General features: G+C 43.6%; 2 protein-coding genes across 4 annotated transcripts in view; one reads left to right on the top strand and one right to left on the bottom strand.

The window, feature by feature from the left end:
* Positions 1-16,843, top strand: part of uvssa (UV-stimulated scaffold protein A) — a 34,890-nt gene extending 18,047 nt beyond the window's left edge. For all 3 annotated transcript variants that reach the window (XM_023800002.2, XM_072718564.1, XM_072718565.1), the window contains 7 exons: positions 2,097-2,208; positions 8,445-8,619; positions 8,954-9,106; positions 9,886-10,069; positions 11,310-11,421; positions 15,740-15,932; positions 16,385-16,843. In XM_023800002.2, the coding sequence (XP_023655770.2) occupies positions 2,097-2,208; positions 8,445-8,619; positions 8,954-9,106; positions 9,886-10,069; positions 11,310-11,421; positions 15,740-15,932; positions 16,385-16,478 (1,023 nt within the window). In that variant the 3' untranslated portion in view covers positions 16,479-16,843. The remainder of the gene's footprint in view (positions 1-2,096; positions 2,209-8,444; positions 8,620-8,953; positions 9,107-9,885; positions 10,070-11,309; positions 11,422-15,739; positions 15,933-16,384) is intronic.
* A 4,371-nt stretch (positions 16,844-21,214) lies between these two features.
* Positions 21,215-24,892, bottom strand: nkx1.2lb (NK1 transcription factor related 2-like,b). The gene is made up of 2 exons (XM_023800059.2): positions 24,210-24,892; positions 21,215-21,924 (listed from the first exon to the last, which is right to left on the bottom strand). Exons 1-2 carry the CDS (start codon positions 24,646-24,648, stop codon positions 21,215-21,217), a joined length of 1,149 nt encoding a protein of 382 aa, XP_023655827.1. The 5' UTR covers positions 24,649-24,892.
* Positions 24,893-25,159: the final 267 nt, after the last annotated feature.

Below are 25,159 nucleotides of genomic sequence, written 5' to 3'. Positions count from 1 at the left end.
AGCGATAACAAAACTTACAGCCCAGTGATGGATGAGGCCCGGGGACCTCGGCGGGCGGCGGCTGGAGTACCTCTCGCACGCCGCCCGATCTTCTGTGCCGTGCCGATCCTCCTGGAGCCTCTCATATCCAGCCACACAGCCTCTGTCATATGCTGTGCTGGTCATTGTGCCGCACGGACTGTTTCCAGGGGCGTAATGTCCAGTGAATCATACTAAATTAAAGGCTACCGAAAACTTAACAGAGATATTTGACCTGAGACCTAAAATGTTACGGTAATTAAAAATGTATCAGTCATTGTAGGAGAATGAAACACCGAATAACGTTTCGGAGTATTTTGCCAGATCCTGAGTTGCTGGGCACATCTGAAGACGCACAAATAGGACAAAACATGTGCTGTCATCAGAGATTAGCCACTTACTGTGAAACAAAAGTCCTTCGTCACGCTAGTTGGTTCTTTATGCTTTTGTAGCTCCTTAGCTAGCAGGCCTGAATATTAGTCACATTTTTGATTTTTTTAACCATTCAGGCTTCCATGCAGCCTAGATGGCTGTTTCAATAGCGACAATCTTTTGCAAAAATGAGTTAACTGGGCTCTCTCTCAACGGAGCAGGGCCTGATGCACGGACCTCTGGATGGGTCAGTTCCGTGTAAGAAGCATGTCACTGAGGAGGAAGCCAATTTGATGTCTGGGCAGTAATGAATCGGCTTTAAAAAGGAGTGCTTTCGTTCTGGTTCTGAAGTCTCCTAGCACCACTACGATGGTTTGGCTAGCGATCAGTCCAATCTGATCATGCCCCCCAGTTACCACTCAGTTGATTTCTTAAAGGCGATTGACCGGGGGAACGTGGCCCCTCGCTGCGTGCAGGTGGCCCCTTCCCCTCCCCCCTCCCTTTTGTCCGGAGGATTTGGGCCCCGTTATCGGCAGCCCAAGCGGCTATATGCCCCCGGGCACCTGGACCGATGCTCGTTCTGGATCCGCAGCTGAGCCCGCGGCCTGCACAATATGCCCTTATCCACACATCTAGGCTTTTTTTCTTTTAGTCTCTCTGTCTTTTTTTTTTTTTCTTCCTACCCCCGTCTCCCTGGTAATAAAGACCGGGGATTAGCATGTCCAGAAGTCAGCCAGCGGATTGGCAAGGTCGCACAAAGGTTGCTTTCCTGGCTCCTAGGTGGAGTTATTAAAAAATGATCCCACCAGTGTAGTGGCATCTAGTACGGGGGGTGACCAGCTCGCTGTGGTCTCAAATAACAGGCTCCCTCACGTTCATGTAAAACTCTGCTCAACTCAGCAGAACTCATGTAAAACTCTGCTCAACTGCAGAGTCACGAACCCAGACTTTCAACAGTGATGCAAAACAAAACAGGGTTTTTTTTTTTCTTGTTTTGATGGGAAATTTTCAATGAAATTTTCTAAAACGTGGCATGATGTCCTAAATTCAAAACAGACTCCAGTAATTTGTGTTAATTGTATTAATTTCTGATTGTCATAAAACGTAGTCATTCTTAATGAGTCACATCCGAGATCTTCATGATTTATGGCTTTGTACGTGTACAGGAAGCTGTCTGGGCAGATCAACACCACCTACTCGAAGCACTAGCAAGCGGGCAGCTGGACACCCCTGTGAGGGCTGTAAGCGGAAATATCAAGGTGTCCAACATCACAGCAAAGTCTGCTTCAGTAGCACCATAAATCTGCAGGGCATCAGGGCAGGCTGGGGCCCTCTGGCTGAGCGTTAATCACCTTAAAGCAGCCCCCAGGGCACCCTAATTCCCTAAGTCTGCAAACAAGTACAGTGGGTAGGTGGGGGCACAAAGCGGCCAGAGGATATAGCGAGGGGGACAGAGATGGGAACTTTACACTCGGCATCATGATTTGAAGCTAAGTTTTCGAAGATATCCTAGTAACTGAGAGAATAACTAAGCAAAATAGGATCTGGAGGTCGTTCCCTGGCTTTGAACATTCCTGCCGGTGACGGATGTCGCTCTTGGGCCTGGCCAGCTGAGTACACGGGCCACACCTCAGTACATTTTCAGGTAATCTCCACAGGGCGATCCCCCTACAACTCGCTTTCCCCATGTTCTCTCATCACCCCAGATGAGGGCGGGTGCAGACGGAGAGGAGGACGAGGAGGACGACGATTTTGTGGAGGTCCCCGAGAAGGAGGGCTTTGAGCCGCACATTCCAGACCACCTGCGTGCGGAGTACGGTGAGTTTGCCCAGCTGTACCCAGCCAGCAGCCGCAGCTGGCCAAACAAACAGCCCCCGGGCCGCCTCCGAGCGGGCCACGGTGGTCCCGGGGAAAACCCGTCTCTTTATAAACCCTTTGTCAATGTTTAAGATGTTGATACAGGCCAGGGGGTGGGAGTGCATGGCTTGTGAATGAGCTCAGTGGAGCTTCATCAGGCAGCTGATCTGACAATTGCGGAGGAGCTCAGATGTCTTTGCTGACCTTAATCTGGCTTCCAGAGATCGCATGGGATTCCATGCTGACTGTCCACATTTTTGACACGAGTAAGGATTGTACTTTTTCCTTGAAGACCTATTACTGGCCTATTAAAACCAGTGCCCTCAGTATCCCACCCCTTGCATGCCCTTGTTGGTGTGGCATCCTTTGCTACTGTTCTCTCTCTCTTCCACTTTTGTAAATCATCCTCATAAATCAGTAACAAGTAGAGATCGACCAGCCAGGTAGATCCATGTGACAGGGTTCCCGCGGGGTCTTAAAAAGTCTTAAAAAGTCTAAAATTCAGAAAGTTAAATTTAAGGCCTTAAAATGTCTTAAAAATGCCCAGATTTTCATCCCCGGTCTTAAATTTAATTTACCCAAGTCTTAAAATTCTTACCTCCGTTCATTCCCAAAAAGCGTTGTCCGCAGAAAATAAAATAGTAAAACGCTGTAAAACTAATCCATTGGTTGTGATTTCTGGTCTGCACCGGTGTCTGCGTGGTAATAAAACTACAAATCCCATTGCGTAATCACTGCAGCTAGGCAAACAAACAGTTTGAGAAGGGTCTGGCTGCAGAACGTGCACGTTCAGCCACTGACGTCAGGTGCACGCTCAGCCACAACAGGAAGTTACGTTCCAGACCCATCAGCCATAGGTGAAAATCCGCGATATAGAAACACCATATACATAAACTTTTTTATCGTTTAAGCCTTAAAATACCCCTCCCACATGCTTTAAACACATGTGAACTTATTAAAACACACTTTGTGAACACATATGATATGTGGATGTTGGGCTAAGGATATGAGTGACATAAAATATGAGAATTTCTGGTATCATTAGAATGTTTCTAGTAATGCATCGTGTTGGTCTTAAATTTTACTCATAATGGTCTTAAAAAGGTCTCAAATTTAACTTACTGAAACCTGCAAGAACCCTGATGTAAAGCCACAGTGATTGTCTTGACCAGGACCACACCCCTAAATGCATTGAAGCAACTGCCATGTGATTGGTTAATTAGATAATTGCATTAATGAGAAATTGAACAGGTGTTCCTAATAATCCTTTAGGTGAGTGTATATGCTAGATAATCTTCAAAAGAAATAACCGTTAAAATTGCAAAGCTAGCTAAGGTTTTTGCTATGACAGAAAAAAAAGTTTTAGCAAAACTTTAAACCCCTGCGCAATAATGTCCGTATAACCGTGGCCAAAAGTTTTGAGAATATTGATATATTGAGTTTCACAAAAGGGCTTCACAGGCAAGGATATTGCTGCTAGTAAGATTGTACCTAAATCAACCATTTATCGGTTCATCAAGAACTTCAAGGACAGAGGTTCAATTGTTGTGAAGAAGGCTTCAGGGTGCCCAAGGAAGTCCAGCAAGCACCAGGACCATCTCCTAAAGTTGGTTCAGCTGTGGGATCGGGGCACCACCAGTGCAGAGCTTGCTCAGGAATGGCAGCAGACAGGTGTGAGTGCATCTCCACACACAGTGAGGAGAAGACTTTTGGATGATGGCCGGGTGTCAAGAAGGGCAGCAAAGAAGCCACTTCTCTCCAAGAAAAACATCAGGGACAGACTGATATTCTACAAAAGGTACAGCACTACCATCAGCCCTGTGTCATGCCAGCAGTAAAGCATCCTGAGACCATTCATGTGTGGGGTTGCTTCTCAGCCATGGGAGTGGGCTCACTCACAATTTTACCTAAGAACACAGCCATGAATAATGAATGGTACCAAAACATCCTCCAAGAGCAACTTCTCCCAACCATCCAAGGACAGTTTGGTGACGCACGATGCCTTTTCCAGCATGATGGGCACCGTGCCATAAGGCAAAAGTGATAACTCAGTGGCTCGGGGAAGAAAACATCGACATTTTGGGTCCATGGCCAGGAAACTCCCCAGACCTTAATCCCATTGAGACCTTGTAGTCAATCCTCAAGAGGCAGGTGGATAAACAAAAACCCACAAATTCTGACAAACTCCAAGCATTGATTATGCAAGAATGGGCTGCCATCAGTCAGGATTTGACCCAGTAGTTGATTGACAGCCTGCCAGGGTGAATTGCAGATGTCTTGAAAAGATGGGCCAACACTGCAAATATTAACTCTTTACGTAAATGTAATGTAATTGTCAATTGATCCCTTTGACACTTATGAAATGCTTGTAATTATACTTCACTATACCATAGAAACATCTGACAAAAAGATCTACAAACACTGAAGCTGCAAACTTTGTGAAAACTGATACTTGGGTCATTCTCAAAGCTTTTGGTCACAACTGTACAGTATGAAGGTATGGAAAAGCCTGATCTTAATCTAACTTACTAGCGATGTAAGAATTTTATGTGCATATGTGCATGGTATTAATAATATTACCCTGCACCTATTATTATTTGGAAGAGTATAGCACACTTCAGTTTTATTTGGAGGTTTTGTAACCTAAAGACTTTATTTTAAGACGAGTAAAAAAGAGAAAAAGGTCAACGTCGTGTTATCTGTTGAATTTAAACATACTGGAAAATGATACCAGTAACTGACATTAGTTTTGTTGTTTAAATCTGTTGCGCCTGCTCTTGTTTGGTAAAGTTAGGTGTACAGCAGCTCGTTTTCAGTTAATAATTTGCACCTCTTTCCAGTCACAGAGCACTTTTGTTTGAGACTTGTTTACGTGAGAGAAGATCCTGTAACTCAGTGCAGTTTGAGTGAAGTTTAACAATTTCTTTTATTTTGGAAAAAATATTGCGTTGAAGAAAAGTTGGTTTTTGTTTGCATATGCTGACAGTTACAGTTCTTGGAAAGAAAATCGGAATCGGCAAAAATCGACATGGGCAGGTCACACTTCCAAAAAAAAATTCGGAAATCAGAATCGGCCAAGAAACTTGCCATCGGTGCATCTCTAATAACAAGTTGATCGCAAAACAAGCAAGTCGGTAGCAGAAACTATGCTGTTAGTATAAACGCAAATTTAGCAGGAAATGCTGACATCGTGTTGGGTTTTATTCCACTAGCTAAATTAACAGTGGCTGACGTGGCTTAAATATCTGCGTTTCTGGTTTTGGTGTCAAACATGCCCTGCATAGCTGGTGGAGAGTTTACTCCCATAACTGATGCATTTATTCGTTTATTTGCAGTTTATTTGCATCAGTTTTTGCATCTTTTCGTCTGATGGTCGCAGCCACTGTTTGCTCAGGTATTTGGGACGGACCCGGTTATCAGTTGGAGCATTTTCTCCGCCAGCTTAAGCCATCCATCAGCGCTGCGGCCAATGGGAGAGCCTGATTAGCGAGGCCCGTAACGACGGGCCGCACCGTGCCAAGTTAACAGTGCGGGGCTGCTAATGAGCGCTCATTAGCCTCAGGCTGGTATTTACATCTCCCACCTGCCTCTTCACATGAGCGGAAAACAGGGTGCCTCAGTCAGCTCTCACTGATCCCAGGTCAGCCCTGACCAGCTAAATTGGGATACGCTGATCCCGGGTCGGGCCTGTCTGGCCGCAACCTCATAATATCACTGTCTGACAGCTGTTCAAGCGGCCTGCTCCTCATTTAGCATGTGGGTCTGTCTAGTATGAACATGAAGGACTGTGACCTGCGTGTTAAAGGGGAGAGACGGCCTTAAACCACAGCGGGCCGGATTCTGTTGTATCACTCATTACAGATGAATAGCAGACGTGTATAAGGGTAAATGTGTGTGAGACCACAGCGGTTCTGCGCGGTGCTGCCATAGCAGGGCCTGCCCTCACCGCGCCCCCCCACCGCGCCCAGGGGGTCCTGGCCCGCTGAAGGCCGTCTCTCGCAGCCAGAGCTACCGTTTCCTTTCCATTCCTGCACTCTGCCTTTCACAGCAGATCTTTTATCTCGGCCTTAATCCTAGAGTCTCTGTCAGGACATAATCTCTTTCTCAAATTTACATTTTAATTACAAGGCCTGCTGAACTCGGGGAAATCGATGGCGCAGCGAGGCGCCGGGCGGCCGCTCAGCCTGCCGGCCAGGCCTCCTTATTTCCTGCTATTGATTTATCCCTTTAACACTGAAATTTTATTGCTTCAGACAAATAGCTGCCATTTTGGTCAATTTGAACAGAAAAAGAAGGGATTTGGGAGTATTTCACCGTGCGGCCACAGAGCCTCCGGCTGCAGCCTGCTGTGACGTGATGAATCAGGGAGATGAAGCATGTGGGGTTAACGGGGAACACCGGGAACGGGCTCCTCACGGTGACGGATGCCACCGCCGGCTTTGTCACCAAGGTAGACTGGCTGTGAAATGCTGTGGGCGTTTTGCCAATAGGCGTGGCAGCAATCCATCATTATCCCAGTAATGGTTATTGATATTAATTTGATTTTCACATATTTAATTTTGGTACGTTGCAGTACGTCATGCTATTATGTTTTATTGGTAAATGTTTTTCAGTGCTAACAGCATCCCCCCTTGCGGCCATTGGAACACATTGATTTCCCAGCGTTATGTCATCCGCCTGTACTAGTCTGTCGGATGTATAAAGGAATTTAATATGCATTTTTTTATGCTGCCAAGCAACAGCAGTATAATAATGGATACAGTGCAACACTGGAATGCAATTCCAGTGCAATTAGGATATGATACATCAGGTGCCCAGCCTGGACTTAGGTTGCGAGGATTGCAGAAGCTGGGTTATAATTCAGTGAGGAAGGTCCAGCTTGTCAGCTCTGGTTGCCTGTACATCGTGGTGTCCGGCTGGCACCTTGGTCCCCCCCATCCTGCAGATGGGCCCCGTCAGCGTGTCCCTGTGTGTGGGCCAGACTCTGCTGGACATCATCTATCCCTCGTGCTGCTTGTATTCATGGAGACATTATGATAGAGAGGAGTCTGGAGACGCCCTCGGCAGGACCGGCAGTGCCGCTGGAGACGCCCTCGGCAGGACCGGCAGTGCCGCTGGAGACGCCCTCGGCAGAACCGGCAGTGCCGCTGGACATACTCTCGGCAGGACCGGCAGTGCCGCTGGAGACGCCCTCGGCAGGACCGGCAGGACCGCTGGACATACTCTCGGCAGGACCGGCAGTGCCGCTGGAGACGCCCTCGGCAGGACCGGCAGTGCCGCTGGACATACTCTCGGCAGGACCGGCAGTGCCGCTGGACATACTCTCGGCAGGACCGGCAGTGCCGCTGGACATACTCTCGGCAGGACCGGCAGTGCCGCTGGACATACTCTCGGCAGGACCGGCAGTGCCGCTGGAGATGCCCTTGGCAGGACCGGCAGTGCTGCTGGACATACTCTCGGCAGGACCGGCAGTGCCGCTGGACATACTCTCGGCAGGACCGGCAGTGCCACTGGTGCCTTCATGCACATGCTCCGCCTCCTGCTCCATCTGTCCGGCCGGTAGCTGTGGCTGCAGACAGCAGACTGATCCACACGGATACGTCAGTCTTCGTTTCTTCTGTCTTCATCTGTGTGGTGGGGGTGGACACTCAGGGGTCAGGTGTCTCGCCCAGCAATCGAAGTGAAGCAACTGCCCCGTAAAGAAATTGTCGCTTTTAATTTGGTCCCTGAGCTCGGGCCGGATTGGAGGGTCGGGCTTTCCTTGGAGCTCCGTTTCCCCGTTAAGCTTCACCCCGCTCTTACAGCTGGCCCAGGTGAATTCCAGCTGGCCACCCATGTTAGGGGCAGAGCAGGCGCTAATCGCAGTTAACAGGGCACTAGGACCCCCAGAAGTCAATCTGTAGGCTGGGTCTGGAGTAGCTTGCCTATTGGGGCTGCTGGAGAACCCTCCCCGAAGGTGCTGAGCCATGTATGACGGTTCTGTGATGTGTTTTTTTTTTTTTTCTGGGGTGGTACTGGGGTCTCCCATGTGTTTGTTTAGGTAATTAAGTTGAACATTGTATGTTTGAGTGTGTGCACCCTGGTATTCTGCTCAGGGTGTCCCCAGCCTTGTACGTCCTAGGATAGTCTCCAGGCTCCTGGAGGGATGGAGGGATGGGGTCCCAGTGACTGATCACATCTCTGCTTACTCTGCCTAGGTCTGGATCCAGTTACCTCATTGTTTGTGGCTCCAGCAAAGCCTGCCCCGGGATCAGTGACCCAGCCCACCCCACAACCAAAGAGGAGAGCCACTGAGGACGAGCTGGACCCCACCTGTGCAGCCGCCACGCTGCGGATGCTCAAACAGCGCCTCCTCTCTGACCAGGCTGCCGGGTAACATGCCCTGCCGCCGCGGCCGGTCACCCCCTCACATGTGCATGTGGCTCCTGTCCCTCCATGCACATTGGAGTATGAGGCCTGTGTAGCTGTTGACTGAGGTCCACGTCCTTCTTGGTGAGACACAGTCCTGTTCGTGATCCTGTCCCCTGGTGATCAGAGTCAGTTTTATTGTCCTTCTAAACGAGGTAGCAAGCTCACTTAACACACACAGTAATTGTTTTAAAAATACAGTGAATTTGTATGAATTACACAAGCTTATAAAATAGTTGAACGGTTAGTGTCGGCAATGTTCTTACTGAGATGATGGCATGTCTTCTATTTCCTGTAGCCCCAGCAGCTCCCAGGGTGCCAGTGAAGGGGCGGAGACCACAAGTGAGGCCGCAAAGCAGGACGCGGACAGGGAGCGCGCCCCCGTTGTCCCGTTTGACGTGGACCTCTATTACTGGGGACAGGAGCAGCCCACTGCCGGCAAAATATTCAAGTACTGTTTCTCTGAACATAACCTCCCAGTACTATATCACTAAACTAAACTGCATTCCAAACCTCTCTATCCTCTTCCCTTACTAATCCCACAGTACTGTATCACTAACCCCCTGGTACTGCATCCCAAACCTCTCTGTCCTCTACCCTTACTAATCCCACAGTACTGTATCACTAACCCCCTGGTACTGCATCCCAAACCTCTCTATCTTCTGCCCTTACTAATCACACAGTACGGTATCACTAAACCACTGTTACTGCATCCCAAACCTCTCTATCCTCTGCCCTTACTAATCACACAGTACGGCATCACTAAACCACTGTTACTGCATCCCAAACCTCTCTATCCTCTGCCCTTACTAATCCCTCAATTTTCTATCCCTAACTGCATTTGTCGCAGATTTTTTTCCTTCCTGCAGATTTGGTAGGGTTGAGTTTCAGTTGCAGTGTCTATATTTATAGCCACTAGAGGGCAACATTGTCTATTCAGAAATATGTAATGGATTCCAACTGGTGACATCAGGAATAAACTAATCAAGTTAGCAGTGGCATGTCATTATATTTATAGGTATTAACACATTAAATCCCTCTGTCAATACAGATAAGTGTATTATAAGGATTATAGGATATGTTGTGTAGAGGAGTTATTTGTGTTGGGTAATAGTTAGGTTGTATCCTTATCCACAGGTGTATTGTCATTCTTCTATAAAGGTGTCAGCGGGTGTATTTATGGCCCTGAACACTCCGTCATCGTGCTCTGTCCTCTGCATCTCCTCCCAGGAACATCTCCCAGCACCAGTTCTGGATTCCCCACGAGATTCAGGAGGAGGTGGAGAACAAAGAGCTTTCGGCCCAGATGAAGTCCCGGTTCATCACCTTCGCAGGCAGCTTCCAGCCCGTCTCGCATAAGTGCCGGACGCCCATGCCCAGTGGGAGCCTGTGCGAGAGGCAGGACCGCGTGAAGGTGAGGCCCCCAAGCCAGCGCCCCACTCCGCGACACCCGCGCTACAGACTCCCGGCCGCGGACTCCGATATGTTCACACCAGGCCTTTTCATTGGTTGTAGTGGGAAAATCTGCGTTTGACTCTATAGTGTCACATAAAAATCACATCGCAGATGTACCTGGTTAGAAAGCCAACACCAGTCCTGAGTGAAATAATAATGGAGATATCCTCCAAGGAGATTCGTTACCCTGGAGACTGGTTTTAATCGGGTCGTTCTTACAGTGTGGTCAGATGAATCATGACAGCTAAACGACCGTATGAGATGTCTGGCTATCATCCACACTCCACGATCTTTTCTGAATTTTAATTGCCATTACTTGGAATATAAAGTTTTTATGTATGTATATAATATACATATAATTTTACAATGATAGCAGTGCAATTATTCTGAGGATTTTAATAACGTCAAATTCATTATTTTTTTTTTACCTAGCTGGGCAGCTAGCTATCTTTATTTGATAAACAGACTTATGATAATCCCTGTCATGTTTATCTGTTTGCCTCCTTACTAAGTAGTGTTTTGACATATAACATGAATCTTGTTTAGGCTCAAAACTGTTAGTATTTTGATCAGTTTGTGAATGATCCTGTTTAGCTTGTCTGGACCAAGGTGCCAGCTGCACACCATGATGTACAGACACCCAGAGCTGACCAGTTTACTCCTGGGCTCAGTGTACAACATTTCAGTTTATTACGGCTATACTTCAGGTTGACCAGTGGTAACATTTATTACCACAACATATCTTCTGATTGTTTGATCTGATTGTGACAGGTCTACATATGAACTTCCAATGTCTTCGGCACAACAGCCTAGCACTAACGGACTAGTCCAGGTTTAACTGACTTTGCTTGGTGTCTTCAAGGCTAATGCAGTTTGAGTGTGATATTCAGATGTGCATGTTAATTAATTGATTATGGTTAATTGAACATGCATGGAAAAGTTATTTGGATTTTTACAACATTATTGTTGAAATACACAGTCCTGAAAAAGGGACGTTTCTTTTTTTGCTGAGTATATTTACTCTGCGTATCATCAACCAGGGTGTTTTTTTTAACATAACACAATTGGATGGGATGGGATGGGATGGGATGGGAAGGGATGGGACGGATGGACAGACGGACGGATGGACAGACGGATGGATGGACAAACAGACATTAATTATAGTTGCTTGGGGGTCTAATCAGCCTTTCTCCTTGCAGTGTCCTTTTCACGGGGTGATTGTTCCTCGGGACGAGCTGGGGAGGCCTGTCAATCCGGCGGACGCGGCCCGTCTGGAAGAGGAGAGGATGAAGCGTGTGGAGGAGCAGCCAGGTAAAACCTCCTTCCTGCTGCTGTTCTTCTGCACTCTGGCCATTTATAATTTAAGAACATTCTGGAAACACAGAATGTAATGGACAGGGTTAGGGTTTAAAAACATCACCAGAGCACTGCAGAGGCTGTTTGGGAAATGAACTGAAAATTGTACCCTTGGTTTGTATTACCTCCCACAGTTTTGCTTTGGAGAAGAGCATCTATTTTTTTTTTTTTTTTTTTTTTAAAGCTTCATGATCAAATATTTTTCCGGTTTCTATTTGGCAAAAATGTACTTTTGCGTGTTGTTGCTGTTATCGCCGATCGGAAGCCCATATCCCAACCAGATCATGCAACATCAGCTGCGCGCTCACTGCGCTCCCACACAGACGTGAAGAAATCGAATGTAACCGATAAGCAAAATAAATGCAAACCACAATCACATCATTAAAAAGTAGCGGAGCTTGTAATCTCTATCCAGGTGATATTAAAATCATCTGTTCCCTATGTTTGTCTAACTAGTACCACAGTTTAATTTATCCTTCCCTCGCTAGTTTAGATATTTTATATTATCTCTGAGATTTACTTGTTTTTTTTGTTTTTGTTTATTATTGCTCAAAATAATGGTTGTGCACAAATATCGCTAGCTGGTTTTTTGTCCTTCTCCATGCAGGAAACCTGAATAGGTTTTTGTGAAGTTTAAGAGATCTTATCCTCTGTGGGCAAAGGATGAGGACAGTGAATTGTGGGCTGGTTAATGTGGCTAGGCTGTAGGCCTTGTGTTTGGGTTAGATTTGTCAAGGAAGCGTGAACTCGTTAGACTCAATGTTGAATAAGACCCTGTTCATATAGCACAAGTCATATAGTAAATATAGAGGGAGCATTTTTGAATGCCTCATTTGACAGTGTCTCAGGGTCAGAGTTTAAGTCCACTGGATTCTGCTATATGTACGAAAGCAGCCAGAGTAAATTGTGTGGAAAATGCCTTTTGACTCCTCTTTCGTGTCTTAACCGCAGCCGAGTCAGGCTAACAGGCTGTGAATTTCAAAAAAGCAGGGGATTTTCAAGATAGCATGACACCCAAGTTGACAATAACATAGGTGGTACTTAGACAGGTGACAGAAGGATCCCCAAAGATCACATCTGTACAAGGCTGGGAATGAGTTGGGTCTTCATGTTCGTTGAAATCTCATTAATAAGTGTCAGTGTTTGACAGACCACAAAAATTCACTAGTGTATGTGTTTATAACATGCACATTATGGTTGGGTAATGAGAACTGTATTATGTCAGAATTGTGCACATTTTTCATTCATTTACTTGACAGTTATGACATGATATTAATTTTAAGACATATAATTATACTGTATTAATTAAAGCGCAGACATACAGGGATGCTTTAAAGCACGTTTTACATGCGTAAACGGACAGTGACGACCCCCCACCGCTGACTGAGGAGCCGTTTCAGGCCTAAATGTGTCCTGCTGGGAGGGGCCAGTCCCCGATGTGGAGCCCCTCCCACACCAGCACATGTGATGCTGCAGTGATCCAGTCTCGACCTGCAGTCCCATCACTACGGTGGCGAAAACCACCAGCTTAGTCCAGAAAAAGACGCATTGAAGAATGACCAGTTATGAAAACTGTGGAGATGGGGGGGGGGGGATTGCTGGGTCTCTATGCTCCTGTGGCTTGTTAACAAACAGGTATCAGGGCAGGCTAACGGGGGGGGGGGGGGGGGGGGGACTGTTGACCAGTGGCTTGTGAAATAGCATCTTTTGTGAGTGTGGTATTGATCTGGCAGCCTGCCCCTGCCCTCTGGCCGCCGGCCACCGGCCCCCCAAGCTCTCCCCCCCCCCCAGGCTCTCTCCCCCCCAGCCGCCCACCGGCCGCTCTGGCCCGTCAGGCTGTTCTCCCGCTTACCGTCGTATTGATTTCTCCTCAGAAGCTCTTAAATTGTTTCTTTATTTTGCTCAAACACACATTTTGTCTCTGGCCAGCCCTCCAGCCCACCCAGACGTGCCGGCTGGCCTCGCCGGCATAGCCGGGCCCTTCCTGGCTAATCTGGGATTACCGACTGCCTCCCAGGCCGCCTGCCGCTCCTCGTTCCATCACAGGGACCCTGACTGCAAGCCAAGCCAAGCCAAGCCCTGCGTGAAGCATGAGCCTATTTTATATCACGCAGTCCAGGCCATTTACCCGCTGCGTTCTTACTCAAGCAGTCCTTTAAAATGTACTTTTATTATCGTTGTTTAATTACCACACAGATAAACGGTATAGCAACTGCAAGATATCGGATGCAGTGTTTTATTTTTTACTTTTGTCGTAGTAATTATATGGGTATTGTTAAGAGGACTGTTTTGGAAATCGGAGTCTGCTTTGTTCACAGAAAAGAGTTTCTTAAAGGCATGCAGTGCATATTTTCATCAGCTGCATTCAAATGGAAATTATCCTCTTATTATCCCCCTAAATAAGCAATCCTTTTTGATTACTTTGTAGGGCTCAGTAGTTTCTCTTGGAACATACTGGAATGTCTTCGATGCGAGGAGTTTATAAAAATGGCAGAAGAATCAATACTGAAAACTGTGCAGGTTTTCTATAAAATCGGCCAATTGGTTAACAGATGGACGTGATGGTGAGTCTCTGGGGATCACTCAAAATGATATTACGGCAGCTGTTCAATTAACGTCTTCATTAGCGGCCAGCAGAAATACCGCCCCCCACCTGATGGGGGCTGCTGGAGTGGCTTCTTTCATGAAATGTGACAGAATAGCGTTTTAATCCTCTTGTCTAAATAATTCTGAAGAGTGTTACGGCAGTAAGGGCAAAGGTCAACTGACTGACTGTCAGGGACACCAAAACTGCGGGCTGCCTGGGGACCTACATTAATATGAATTAATAATAAAAGTAAAAAAAAAAATTGTTACCCCTCTGCTAATCAAACCCATCATGTTGTATGATGCTAAAAATGAGATTTGACAGACTTCTCAGCTGCTATACTGTTCAGTATTATACAACTCCTGTACGCTTCTTTATATTCATTAAAAATTACACAGAAATATGCATGAAGAATAACCTGTACAGACACATGTATTTACATTGGTTTCAGCAGCATAGAAAGTACCAGAGAGTGTAGGTCAATTTTGTCTTGTGCTCTGGACAGCGGAAAGCTGAGCATTATGGGTAGCGGTGGGGCTGCCCTTCGTGATGGCTTCTGCCCCATTTATTCTCTCCATCTGGTGGGGGCAGAGCCACAGCTGTGTGTGCAGCGTGTGGGCCGTGCTGCTCTGACGCGGTGAGTGGAGGGGGCAGTTGACTGATATGTGAGTCTACTTGAGGGGTGGGGGGGGGGGGGGCTTGCCCAGCTTAGCTTTATAATAACTCCACTCTGATCACACAGCTGGGAATGAGGCCCAACAAAAGCCAGGCCTTAAGGAAGGGGATCACAGGCCGCTTGTAATTAGGGGATTGCATTTTGGCCCCTGCCCCAGGGGGATCGAAACATCTCCCCAAATTAATTTGTAACTAATATCAGTGCCCCCCATTTTGTAAACAAAAAGGCGGATGAGAGGTGATTGATAAAGCCAGATGTTTGTCAGAACCGGGGTTTTCGTTTCTTTATTTATTAGCACAGTGGTAAATGAAATCAAATACAGTCATGAGCCGCATAACGACATTTTGGTCAGCAATGGCCTGTATGTATGATGGTGGCCCCACATGATTATAAACAGGCTGCCTGACGACATTGCAGCCATCATACCATCGTAGCACGACGCATTACTTGCGTGTTTGTGGTGATGCTGGTGTAAACAAACCTACTGCTCTGCCAGTCGTACAAAAGGGTAGGACATACAATTATGTGCAGTACAAAATACTCAATAATGATGATAACTATACTACTGGTTTATGATTTACCATACTCTGCTTATAAACAATTTACTATAGCCTTGATGTGTAGTTGGCTGTTCCATCTAGATCTGTGTAAGTACAGTCTATGATGATCGCACAACGATAAAATCACTTAATGTTGCAGTTCTCAGAATGTATCCCTGTCGTTAAGCAATACTGTCTTTCAACGGAATTAGCAGGATGACCATCGAAATGTTCCTGAAAGCTGTTTTCCTTCATTTTACTCCCGGCTTCGTTGCATCCTTGAGTTTGCCAGTAGATACTAAATTGCTGCAGAGGTTTTAGTTCTTGAACGGTTCAGGTCGGCTGCCGTGCTGGTTTCAAAGGTTCTGGGCTTTCAGGAGCTGATAGGCAAGGAAGATCGGGGCGTGACTGTCGGTGTGTTTACACCTGCCGTCTCGCGTTGCTAACGCGCTAATGCTCCTTCCGGTGCAGACTGGCGAGACCGGGAGCTGATGCGAGAGATTGAGGCTGCCACAGGAGAGGATCTGGGCTCCTCCAGGTTCTACGGGAAGGGCAAGAAAGGGTCCAAGGGCAAAGGCAAGAAGAGGAAGTACCCCAACCTGACAGACCTGAAGCAGAGCGCAAACACGTCTCGCTCCAGGCTTGAGAGAAAGGTCTTCAACAAGTGAGTACCGAACTTCATAGCTGTGGGTAAAAAAATGACTAATGTCAGATTACCTGGCCTGAGAGAAGAATCATTAAAATCCCTATACTGTAATATGTATATATATCTCACACCTGTTTGAGATGGGATTCCTTTGCTGCAGTGGGAATATAAGCTTATGTTGGAGAATATGTTACAGTGCTGTAGGTATTGATTTTGTATTTGACCGTCTTGTATGCTAGGGGGATGGAAAGGTTGCCGCCTCACTCCTCAGAGAGATGTCTTTATGAGGGAGAGCGATCACGTTGAGCCGTGGGGGCACGGGGGGGACACCCAGGCGACTTCTCTGAGCCAGAAGCTAATTCTGAAATTCTTAGGACCTTAGCCTCTGAAGACCAGGCCTGTAGAATCTCATTAGAGCGATACAAACTCTATCCATCTTTTTTCTGCCGTTTTTCTCCCATCCTGTGCAGGAGCTCCATGAGACGAGTCACAGAAGCCATGAATCGAATGGACCAAAGGAAGCACGAAAAGTTTGCCAACCAGTTCAACTACGCCTTGAATTAAGCTTCAGTTCAACTACGCCTTGAATTAAGCTTCAGTTCAACTACGCCTTGAATTAAGCTTCAGTTCAACTACGCCTTGAATTAAGCTTCAGTTCAGCTACGCCTTGAATTAAGCTTCAGCCGTGTTGGTCTTCAAACGGACAGGATTTATAAATGAACTCGGTTGATGCTGCACGTCTAAGTTGTAGCAAATATCGAAGTCGATAATTTGAATCATTATCCTTACCTGCAGTAATAGACGTTTTATATGAATTAATGACACATCTTTGATTATCATGTATTTTCCTGTGTTAGGTTCTTGATTTAAATGTGAAATGTTTTGACCTTTTCTGATTTTTGTGATGGATAAAGAGATTTTGTAACATTCTTTGTCCTTTGTCTGTTGACTTTGAAAGCTTGTTTGTAAACAACTCTTCACTGAAATTATCATCCCAGCCCTGCTGTAGTATGCTATGGTGCTATAAGTAAGCGAGACGTGATATTTCATTAATTAAGGTAGTCTGAATACCCTGCAGATCAACTGTGTTGCACTATTAATCAAGCATGTGTAATTTGCCATCCATCAGTAAGAGGAAGTAACTTGTATAAATGGAACTTAATTATTATTATTTATTACTATAATTATTATTTATTCATGTTTTGACTGAACTCCAGGAGCAATAAGTAGAGATATAGATATTTATTTTCAAACCGGTTAGTAACTACAACCGAGCATCAGTATTTTGAAACATAGATTATACCCAATAACTTCACAAAAAAGTTTCACGGATCTATTTTTCTTTGAATGTCCATTGCGTAGCTGTTTACTGTTACACAAAGTCTACCATAGTCATTATTGTTAAGGTCTTTGTAGCAGATTATCACTGACTGAGTAAAACACCATGCGAGTAGGGAAATGTAGCAACCAACCATGTCAAGTTCTGTGAATCTAACAGAGAAAGTGAAAGAAAGTACATCAGCTGTCATGCACCCAACAGAGGAGATGGGGGACATTTACTGTAACGCAACGTGTTAATGGACGTAGTAATCAAAACGCAGTTGGCTAATGCACGTCATATGCAAGAATAAAATTTTACTTGATATTTTCACAGTTTCTAAACAAGGTGACCCGTCAAATATATCGTTTTATTTACATGAAGTTGAAAATGTTGACACAAAGTTGAAATGTGTACATGTTAGGTTAGTTGATTAGGTAAATTTCTTTGGATGACTGCATACATCAGTTTTAATAGCCTAGTTGGCCAGCTGAATTTTTAAATCAGCTTACTTGCTTATAATGAATGGGCAGAGCTGGTTTTCCTTCGTTAGTATAAACCAAGACTAATGGAATCTTGCTTATAATGGTTGTAAACAATAAACTCCGTTGAATTAAGGGTGGGTGGTTCACCTTGACATTTCTACCTGCAGCCAAAGCAGTTCATCTTGAAACTTACTCCCACGTTTCCCAGCCTAATCAGTTACTGGTTGTTATTCCTGTGATCTGGGGTGTCGGAGGGACACGGATACCCCGGCAGATCCAGCGGGCCCATCACTTGATAGAGCACCATCAATATAAAAAATTATACATAAAACTGGGCGGAGGGTAGAGTCCTGCCGGTTATTATCTAGTGCTGCGCATTTAAATGGCAACGCGATCAGCGCCTAAGACGCTCAGCCCGTGCTGCCGCTGTAATGTTGCATGGGCGCAGGCCACTTCAGACTTTCTCTTCACTAGGTAATTACGGTAAATGCCGCTTTTAACAGACGCTTAATTCCCCTGTACACATGCGATCCCTCAGCTAACCTATAGAAGACTAACGACCAGACATTCCACGTATTTTCAAAAAGTAATATATATATATATATATATATATATATATATATATATATATATATATATATATATATATATATATATATATATGAAGACTTTGGGACAGGACAGCGCTTCCGTTTTGTGTTAGATGATCTTAAAAGTCGGTCACGTGGCTATTTCTCTTTGTCTTGCGGTCATCTGGGTGTTTTAGCAGCCGCAGTAATTATAATCACGTGATGCACAAACTGCTGCCACCGTGCAGCCGCGCATCAGGCGTGCTGTTAAATCCTTTAAAAATCAATTTTGCGTTCAGTCATTTGGAGGTGTGTCTAGTATTATTACTATATTTCGAAAATATGCGGTATGTAAATGGTTTTTATCTAAAAACTTATTTTTAAATGAGCTTGAGAATGAGTGTAAGGCGATGCTGCTGTGAAATAAACGATAATGCACTTAGGATGCAGTCTATTTCAAAAACTATTAGGATGTTCTGCTTTTCATTCGGGAAGCGCAAAGAAACATGGTATAGAAATGCATCTATAGAGATAACTAGCGAATATGAACTCCAGCCTGTATTAGAATTGTTTAGGGGTTTGCGTGGTTTTCCAGCTTGAAGCTGTGATGTGTGTTTCTTGCAGTGATTCCTCTTGCCAGTAGTTTTAATTATTCCTTGTCACTTTGCCCATCTTCATAAAGAGACTCCATCAAATATATTTTCGCTTGTATGTAAATGATGACTGAATTTTATCGTGCTTAAAATCTGTCATTAACCACGTACACCCTTCGGTATCCGCCAGGAATAACCTCTAGCGAGCTGTTGCATGAGGTAATTAATAATTTGTTTTTAAATTAACAAATAATTTAAAAATACGTTTGACAGTGTATTTCGCCGTTATAGACATTAATAAAATACATTTGTGTCTGACCTCGGGGGGTGGGGGGGCGGATTGTAAAGACAACTTTGTACCTATCACGTCTATTAAAATCATGAACAGTTAAATAACTAGATGAGCACTGGGCGTCGATATCGCACTGGTAATAGATGTCCTCAGGCTTTTGAAAGTGAATGGGGCTTGTTCGTTCCTATAAAGGAAAACTTTTAAATCCCAGAAATTATTTTTTCCCTTTTTTTTAAAATGTGCGTGTTTCAAGTGTTGGAAATGCCTGGTATGTAAACCTGAAACTATGCCCTCTCTTACTCATTTATATATCTGCATTCTCTATTGGTAGTCTTACTTACTATTTTGAAAATCACATAATTTGATGAAGTTGCGACTCCTACAAGCCAACATACTTAAATGGTATAATTGTACTGGTTAACAGCGTATGCCCTCAATTTGAAAAATGATAAAATGTGTAAGTTGTACAATGTTTCAGGTACGTCCACAATGGGCAAATATTTTAGCGACCATTTCCCATGTATAGCGTCATGTTTCTTGTAGTAAATAGTTATTCAGGAGATCACAGCTTGGATACATTCTTTATATCAGTAAATACAACAGGCGGCCACAAACAAAACAGCATCTGAACAACAACTAATTTATCTATAATTATTCTATTTCTACAATTGTAAATGTAATCCAACCTTAAATTATCTGGAATCCGTTGTATAGTTAATAGTATCTCGTCGTTTTTTTTATAAATTATCTACGGGCCGTTTTCCATTATTCGAAACTAAAACATTTTCTTCCGGATATGTTTTTTTTTTTTTTTACATTTTTAATTCTGTGTAAAGTGAAATAGGACATTGGCACAAATATGGCACATTTTTGTTGACTGCAATAAATCGTTTATTTACCACTATAGCTTTTCTCGTGCACGTGTTTGTATTGGGCCTATTAATTTAAACTTTAAGAAAACGTATGTGACTTTAATAGTATGAGTACATAGACATATGAAATCACATTAATATTTTTACCACTTTCAAAGTTACTTGTGGTCATTTTAGTCAGACAGGTGACGAATACGAATAAATTCATACGGGAAATAATACCACGTGTTTGCTTACAACATATTAACCGGTTTATTTATTCAATGTTGCCTCTTTGTATAAGTGCTCTTCTGGTCAATATCTATTATGAGTCACTTTATTTTACAATAAATAATTTAAAAATTCGTCAGTATATAATAAGCAATATACATAAGATTGACACGTGCCTCGTTTTTTTTCAGGTGACACAACAAAGTCGTCGTTAAGTGACACTCCAACATTTGCAGAATTTCGCTACAGTCAGTTCGCTTACATCCTTCTGTGGAGAATCCAAAATGAAATTAAAAGCCTACGACACAGAATATAATAAATGTTTGATAGCGTGGGAATTAATTTGGCAAACTTAAATTTTAAAATAACTTTACATTTTTCCTACTAATCGTAAACAGTTTGATTAAACAATACTTATACGTATTATAAGCCATTCCAGATGAAAAATGTTGTGCCTTCCTAAATGGCATGAATATTTTTTTTCAGAATATACCTGTTTTAACCATTCCACTTTTCTAATCTTTTAAAAAATGCATTCAGATGTGTGACTGATGACTTACATACGTATCACCGTTAATTAAATATACACGCGTCTATGTGGCTCAAAGACAAAAAAAAATACAATTTAACAAAATTAAAATCAAATTAACTTACAGATACAAAAACATATGTAATTAGTTTGTAGCCATTAATAGTCCATAAGAGACACGACAAACTAAACGAAACATTTGTCGGGAAGACACTAAACTTCATGAACATCTTCAGCATTAGATGCATTTGTCCATTAGATGCATTGAAACATAGTCCGAAAAGTTCTGTTCTTTTAATTTTTTCCACAATGATCCAAAACATTCTTCACGCTTTCATTGATTTTTTTTTTAATCGGCGGATTTTTACAACTAACAGACAAACAAGTCTGGTTTTGTATAAAACAGGCGTACTTCCAACTTTGTTATCGTCTTTACAAATGCGGGGTGTAAAATGCGTGCCCCCCGTAAGTCTGGGATCCTAAGACGAAAGGTGACAGGACAGCGGGACTGGGCAGAAAGGGTAGCTGTGTGGCACACACTAGTCCTCCGGGCGCATGACCCGGGTAGCCTGCGTGCATTGACAGATGGCCGGTCATGGGGGGAGATGGACTCAGAGGACTGAGGTTTCCGAGTCCATTGCCCGGACCGTTCGGACCCCCGCCGCCGCCACCGGTAGGAGCGCTAGTATCCGCCCCAGGATTCTGCTTCTTCCATTTGGTCCGACGATTCTGAAACCAGATCTTCACTTGGGTTTCTGTTAAACTGAGTGACAGCGCCAAATTGAGCCTTTCACACACGGACAGGTACCTAGTGGACTTAAATTTGTTTTCCAGAGCCACAAGTTGTTCGTAGGTAAAGGCGGTCCGGGCTCTTCGGGGTTTGCCCGATTTGGAATCAGAGCCTGATCGCTTCCTTTTCGGTTTGGCTTGCTGGTTCTGGCCGCTCTGTTGATTCTGCTGTGCGGTGGGACTGGAACTCCGGGTGCCCGGTTCGTCCTCCTCATGGTGACACAGCTCAGAGTCCGCATTGCCTGCAAGACCAGCGCTACTCTCCTCACTGCAGAGCTCGTCCTGAGTCTCGCTGTCGGGACTTCTGCTGTAGTCGTTCTCGCATTCGTCCGTTTTGAAGGCGTACCCGTCTTCTGGGGGGAAACCAGGTAACAACAGCACATGAATTATTAAAAATGTATGTATCAGCAAATCATTGTGCGAACATTTCCAAACTACGAGATATGTGATTTTAACTATATTGTAGGGCTAAAAAGTACAAAAAGAACTACTTCACTTACTTTCCCTTTCTAAATATTTAGCTTCATCCAAAAATACAGGAGTGAGACATAATCAAAATAGAAAAAAGTTAATATCTTATGTTACCTAATATAGGCTAATATAAAGTATAATAGCTGCAACTTCATGGTGTCTTCATTCTATTTTAAATCCATGCAAAGGATGTATTTGTCACAGCACAATATGCTCTTAATATATGTATATATTCCATAATACCGTAAGCTTAGTAATCCTTAAAAATAATTATAGTAAATATATATATAGGCGTATATATAATATAGCCTGATATTTTTTTTTTTCTAAATGGATTCCGCCACGTTATTAAAATGTATTGCAAAAATATTTCAACCTGAAGTAAGTTTTTTTCCTCATTTCATGTAGGCCTATGCGTCTAAGACGTGTATAAACGGTTTCCGCATTTGTGAAATGTAAATGCGAAATTTACATCCTTAATATGGATAGGATTTGTTATTTTAAGTTGTAAATAAAGCAATCCCAATTAATTCCTCAATTTACCACTAAATCGACTGTACGTAGACTGTTGTAATTGTTGTATTCTTTTCCCCCTCATACCCTTGACTTGATTTTAACATTTAATACACCATAGAAAAACTTCGCAGAAAGTCAGAAGTCTGAATTTCTGTTATTATTGGGTAGTCTATGTAGCTATATACATCTATCGCTTCGATTTTTGAAAACCCCAATTTAGCATAAAAGTATTCCAAATGTCTTCTTTCCTGGTAAAGGGAAAAGCAGTATTGAAAATGACTTAGTTTTGATTTTGAACGAGACGGGAAAAGCAATCTCACGTCTCTTTGGAAAGCAGACAACCTTCGATCAATAACCTTCCTTAATAAGTATAATAGGTTTTAATCGAGTAATTATCTGAATTTTGACCCTATAATTTAGATGTTGGAGGGGAGTTTGCAAGGTGCCTGAAAGAGATACGCACAATTCGATAATAGGATATCGACCAGGCCGTCCTACATGTCTCTTTAGGGCGATTTCACTCATTATCGTGCCTCTTTAACGCTGCTAAGCACATTTTACCTTAAATGTAATCGAAAGAATTTAATTGTTTTTTTTTTGTTTTTTTTTTTTACCAGCGTCTTTCTCACAATTAGTCTGTTTTGTGCATGAAGACGAACCGAAAGGGAGGCAAACCAAATTCACTCACGTCAGCATCAAAGCTTCCCAAATGATGCCGGCTCATTTGCATAAAATAATATTTTGTACAGCTTAGCATCTGGAAAGAGTAGACTACATTCGTTTGACAAACATTTATTTATTGTATAACGTGTGCTGTTTAATGTTTATCATTACTGTTTTATTTCAAAGGTATATTTAACCTCAGTAGTGTTTTGATAACACAGTCAGTCAACTTATTTAAAAAATCTCTCAGCTGTAAGATGTGTTTAGTCTATTAGATGCACCAAAAAAGACAAGTTAGAAGGAAATACTTGGCATGCAAAACTAATTTGACATAACAACTTGTTTTTTTTCATACGTGTTTTCGATTTTTTTTAAGTCTTGAATTTTCGTTTGCAAGTATGATGGTATAGTTACAGGAAACGTAATAGACAACTGGGCATTGCATCATAAGAACGCAGTGTGAACAAATCTTATTTTTAGGAAGTTTGTTAATTATTTATGTTCGGTAATATCTTTATGCTAATTCTGTAATAACTTCAGATATTTTATTATTAACTTGTTGCTTTACTGTATGTTTTCTAAAATTACGTAGCATATAAAACTGTATTAATTCACTATTAAAGAAGAGGCTATAGATCTATTTTAGGCCTACTTTAAAAAAATAACTTCCTGCTTTGTTTGAATTTGTAAAGGAAACTAACATTAAAACAGAACTCATTGTTCAATCTTTTATCATTTTTTTCGTGTATACTTTTCTCCTGACTTGCATTAGTCACATACAAACATTTTCAGCTGAAGGCTTTCTTGCGTTTAATATCGACGTGCAAGGTTTTTTTAAAATACAACGTGACATTCTCGGGAAAACCGATTTATTCGCATTTTAAGATAAATTTAATAATCACACTTTTAAATAGAAAATCAGCCAATCGAACATGAATTCTGATTAAATTAGTACCACAAACGGTTCAAATGCAAAAGCTTCACTTACTTAATAATGCTGTTGGCTTTTTACAACTCTCATAGTCTTCCGCGTATGATTTTGGATCAATCGCAATAGCTGAATCTTCGTTAACTCTGTTCTCTGTCCCGATTGAGTAGGTGCTGCCTGTCCGGTTCGGCTGTTGCCTTTTACTCGTAAATTTATTTGGGTCCAAAATGTCCAGAACAGAGAAGGAGGTTGTCCGATGAACGGTTGGGGGAACGACCACGACTGGCTCCTGTCTAGGCGAGTTTTCTCGACTGTCCGCTGTGAGCCTGTCTCTGCTCGCAGGGCAGGAGAAGACCGACAGCTCGCTGGCAGACAGCCGCTTCTCACCGTGGCTGTCCATGCTCTCAGAGGCGGCCACCACCACAGCGGTCTGGGAAGCCACACCGGTCGCCTGAGGAACAATGGAGATGTCACCCAACTGAACCTTGTCCCGATTCATGGCTCCCTACCAGATGGTAGAGCAATCTTCTGGACAGTTGCGAATTTAATTACTGATCAAAGAAACGGCGACCGTCTCTACAATCTAAAAAGAATTAAAAGGACAATAAAACATATGAGGGTATATTTAAAAAAGAAATTCAGAAAATCAGCTATGCAATACAATACTTGTGCAGAGCTATGGATCTTTGTCGAATCCTCGTGAAGTAGTAGCAGAGATCCCCGGCAAAACCAGGAGGTGGTGGTCCACTGCTGGATGCTGATCTCCCCTGCTCCACACCTTTTTTGAGTTTTAACAGTCCCCTCAGGACCTTACACCATTTATGTCCCTACGGCGTGTCCCCCTCCCCGAACGGGCGCGCACACACACACACACACACACACACACACACGTGCACACGCACACAGACGGCGCCTTATTTATGCATTCATATTCAACGGCGGATTGTAATTGGCTACAAATTAATCCCGTGCTTCTAATAGCCTGTAATCTCCGTCCGTGAGCGGGAGAG

The sequence above is a fragment of the Paramormyrops kingsleyae genome, chromosome 12 (genome assembly GCF_048594095.1).
Source record: "Paramormyrops kingsleyae isolate MSU_618 chromosome 12, PKINGS_0.4, whole genome shotgun sequence".
Taxonomy (NCBI): Eukaryota; Metazoa; Chordata; class Actinopteri; order Osteoglossiformes; family Mormyridae; genus Paramormyrops; species Paramormyrops kingsleyae.
Note: the sequence above shows the minus strand (reverse complement) of the source record. Positions and strands in the feature narration are given on the sequence as shown.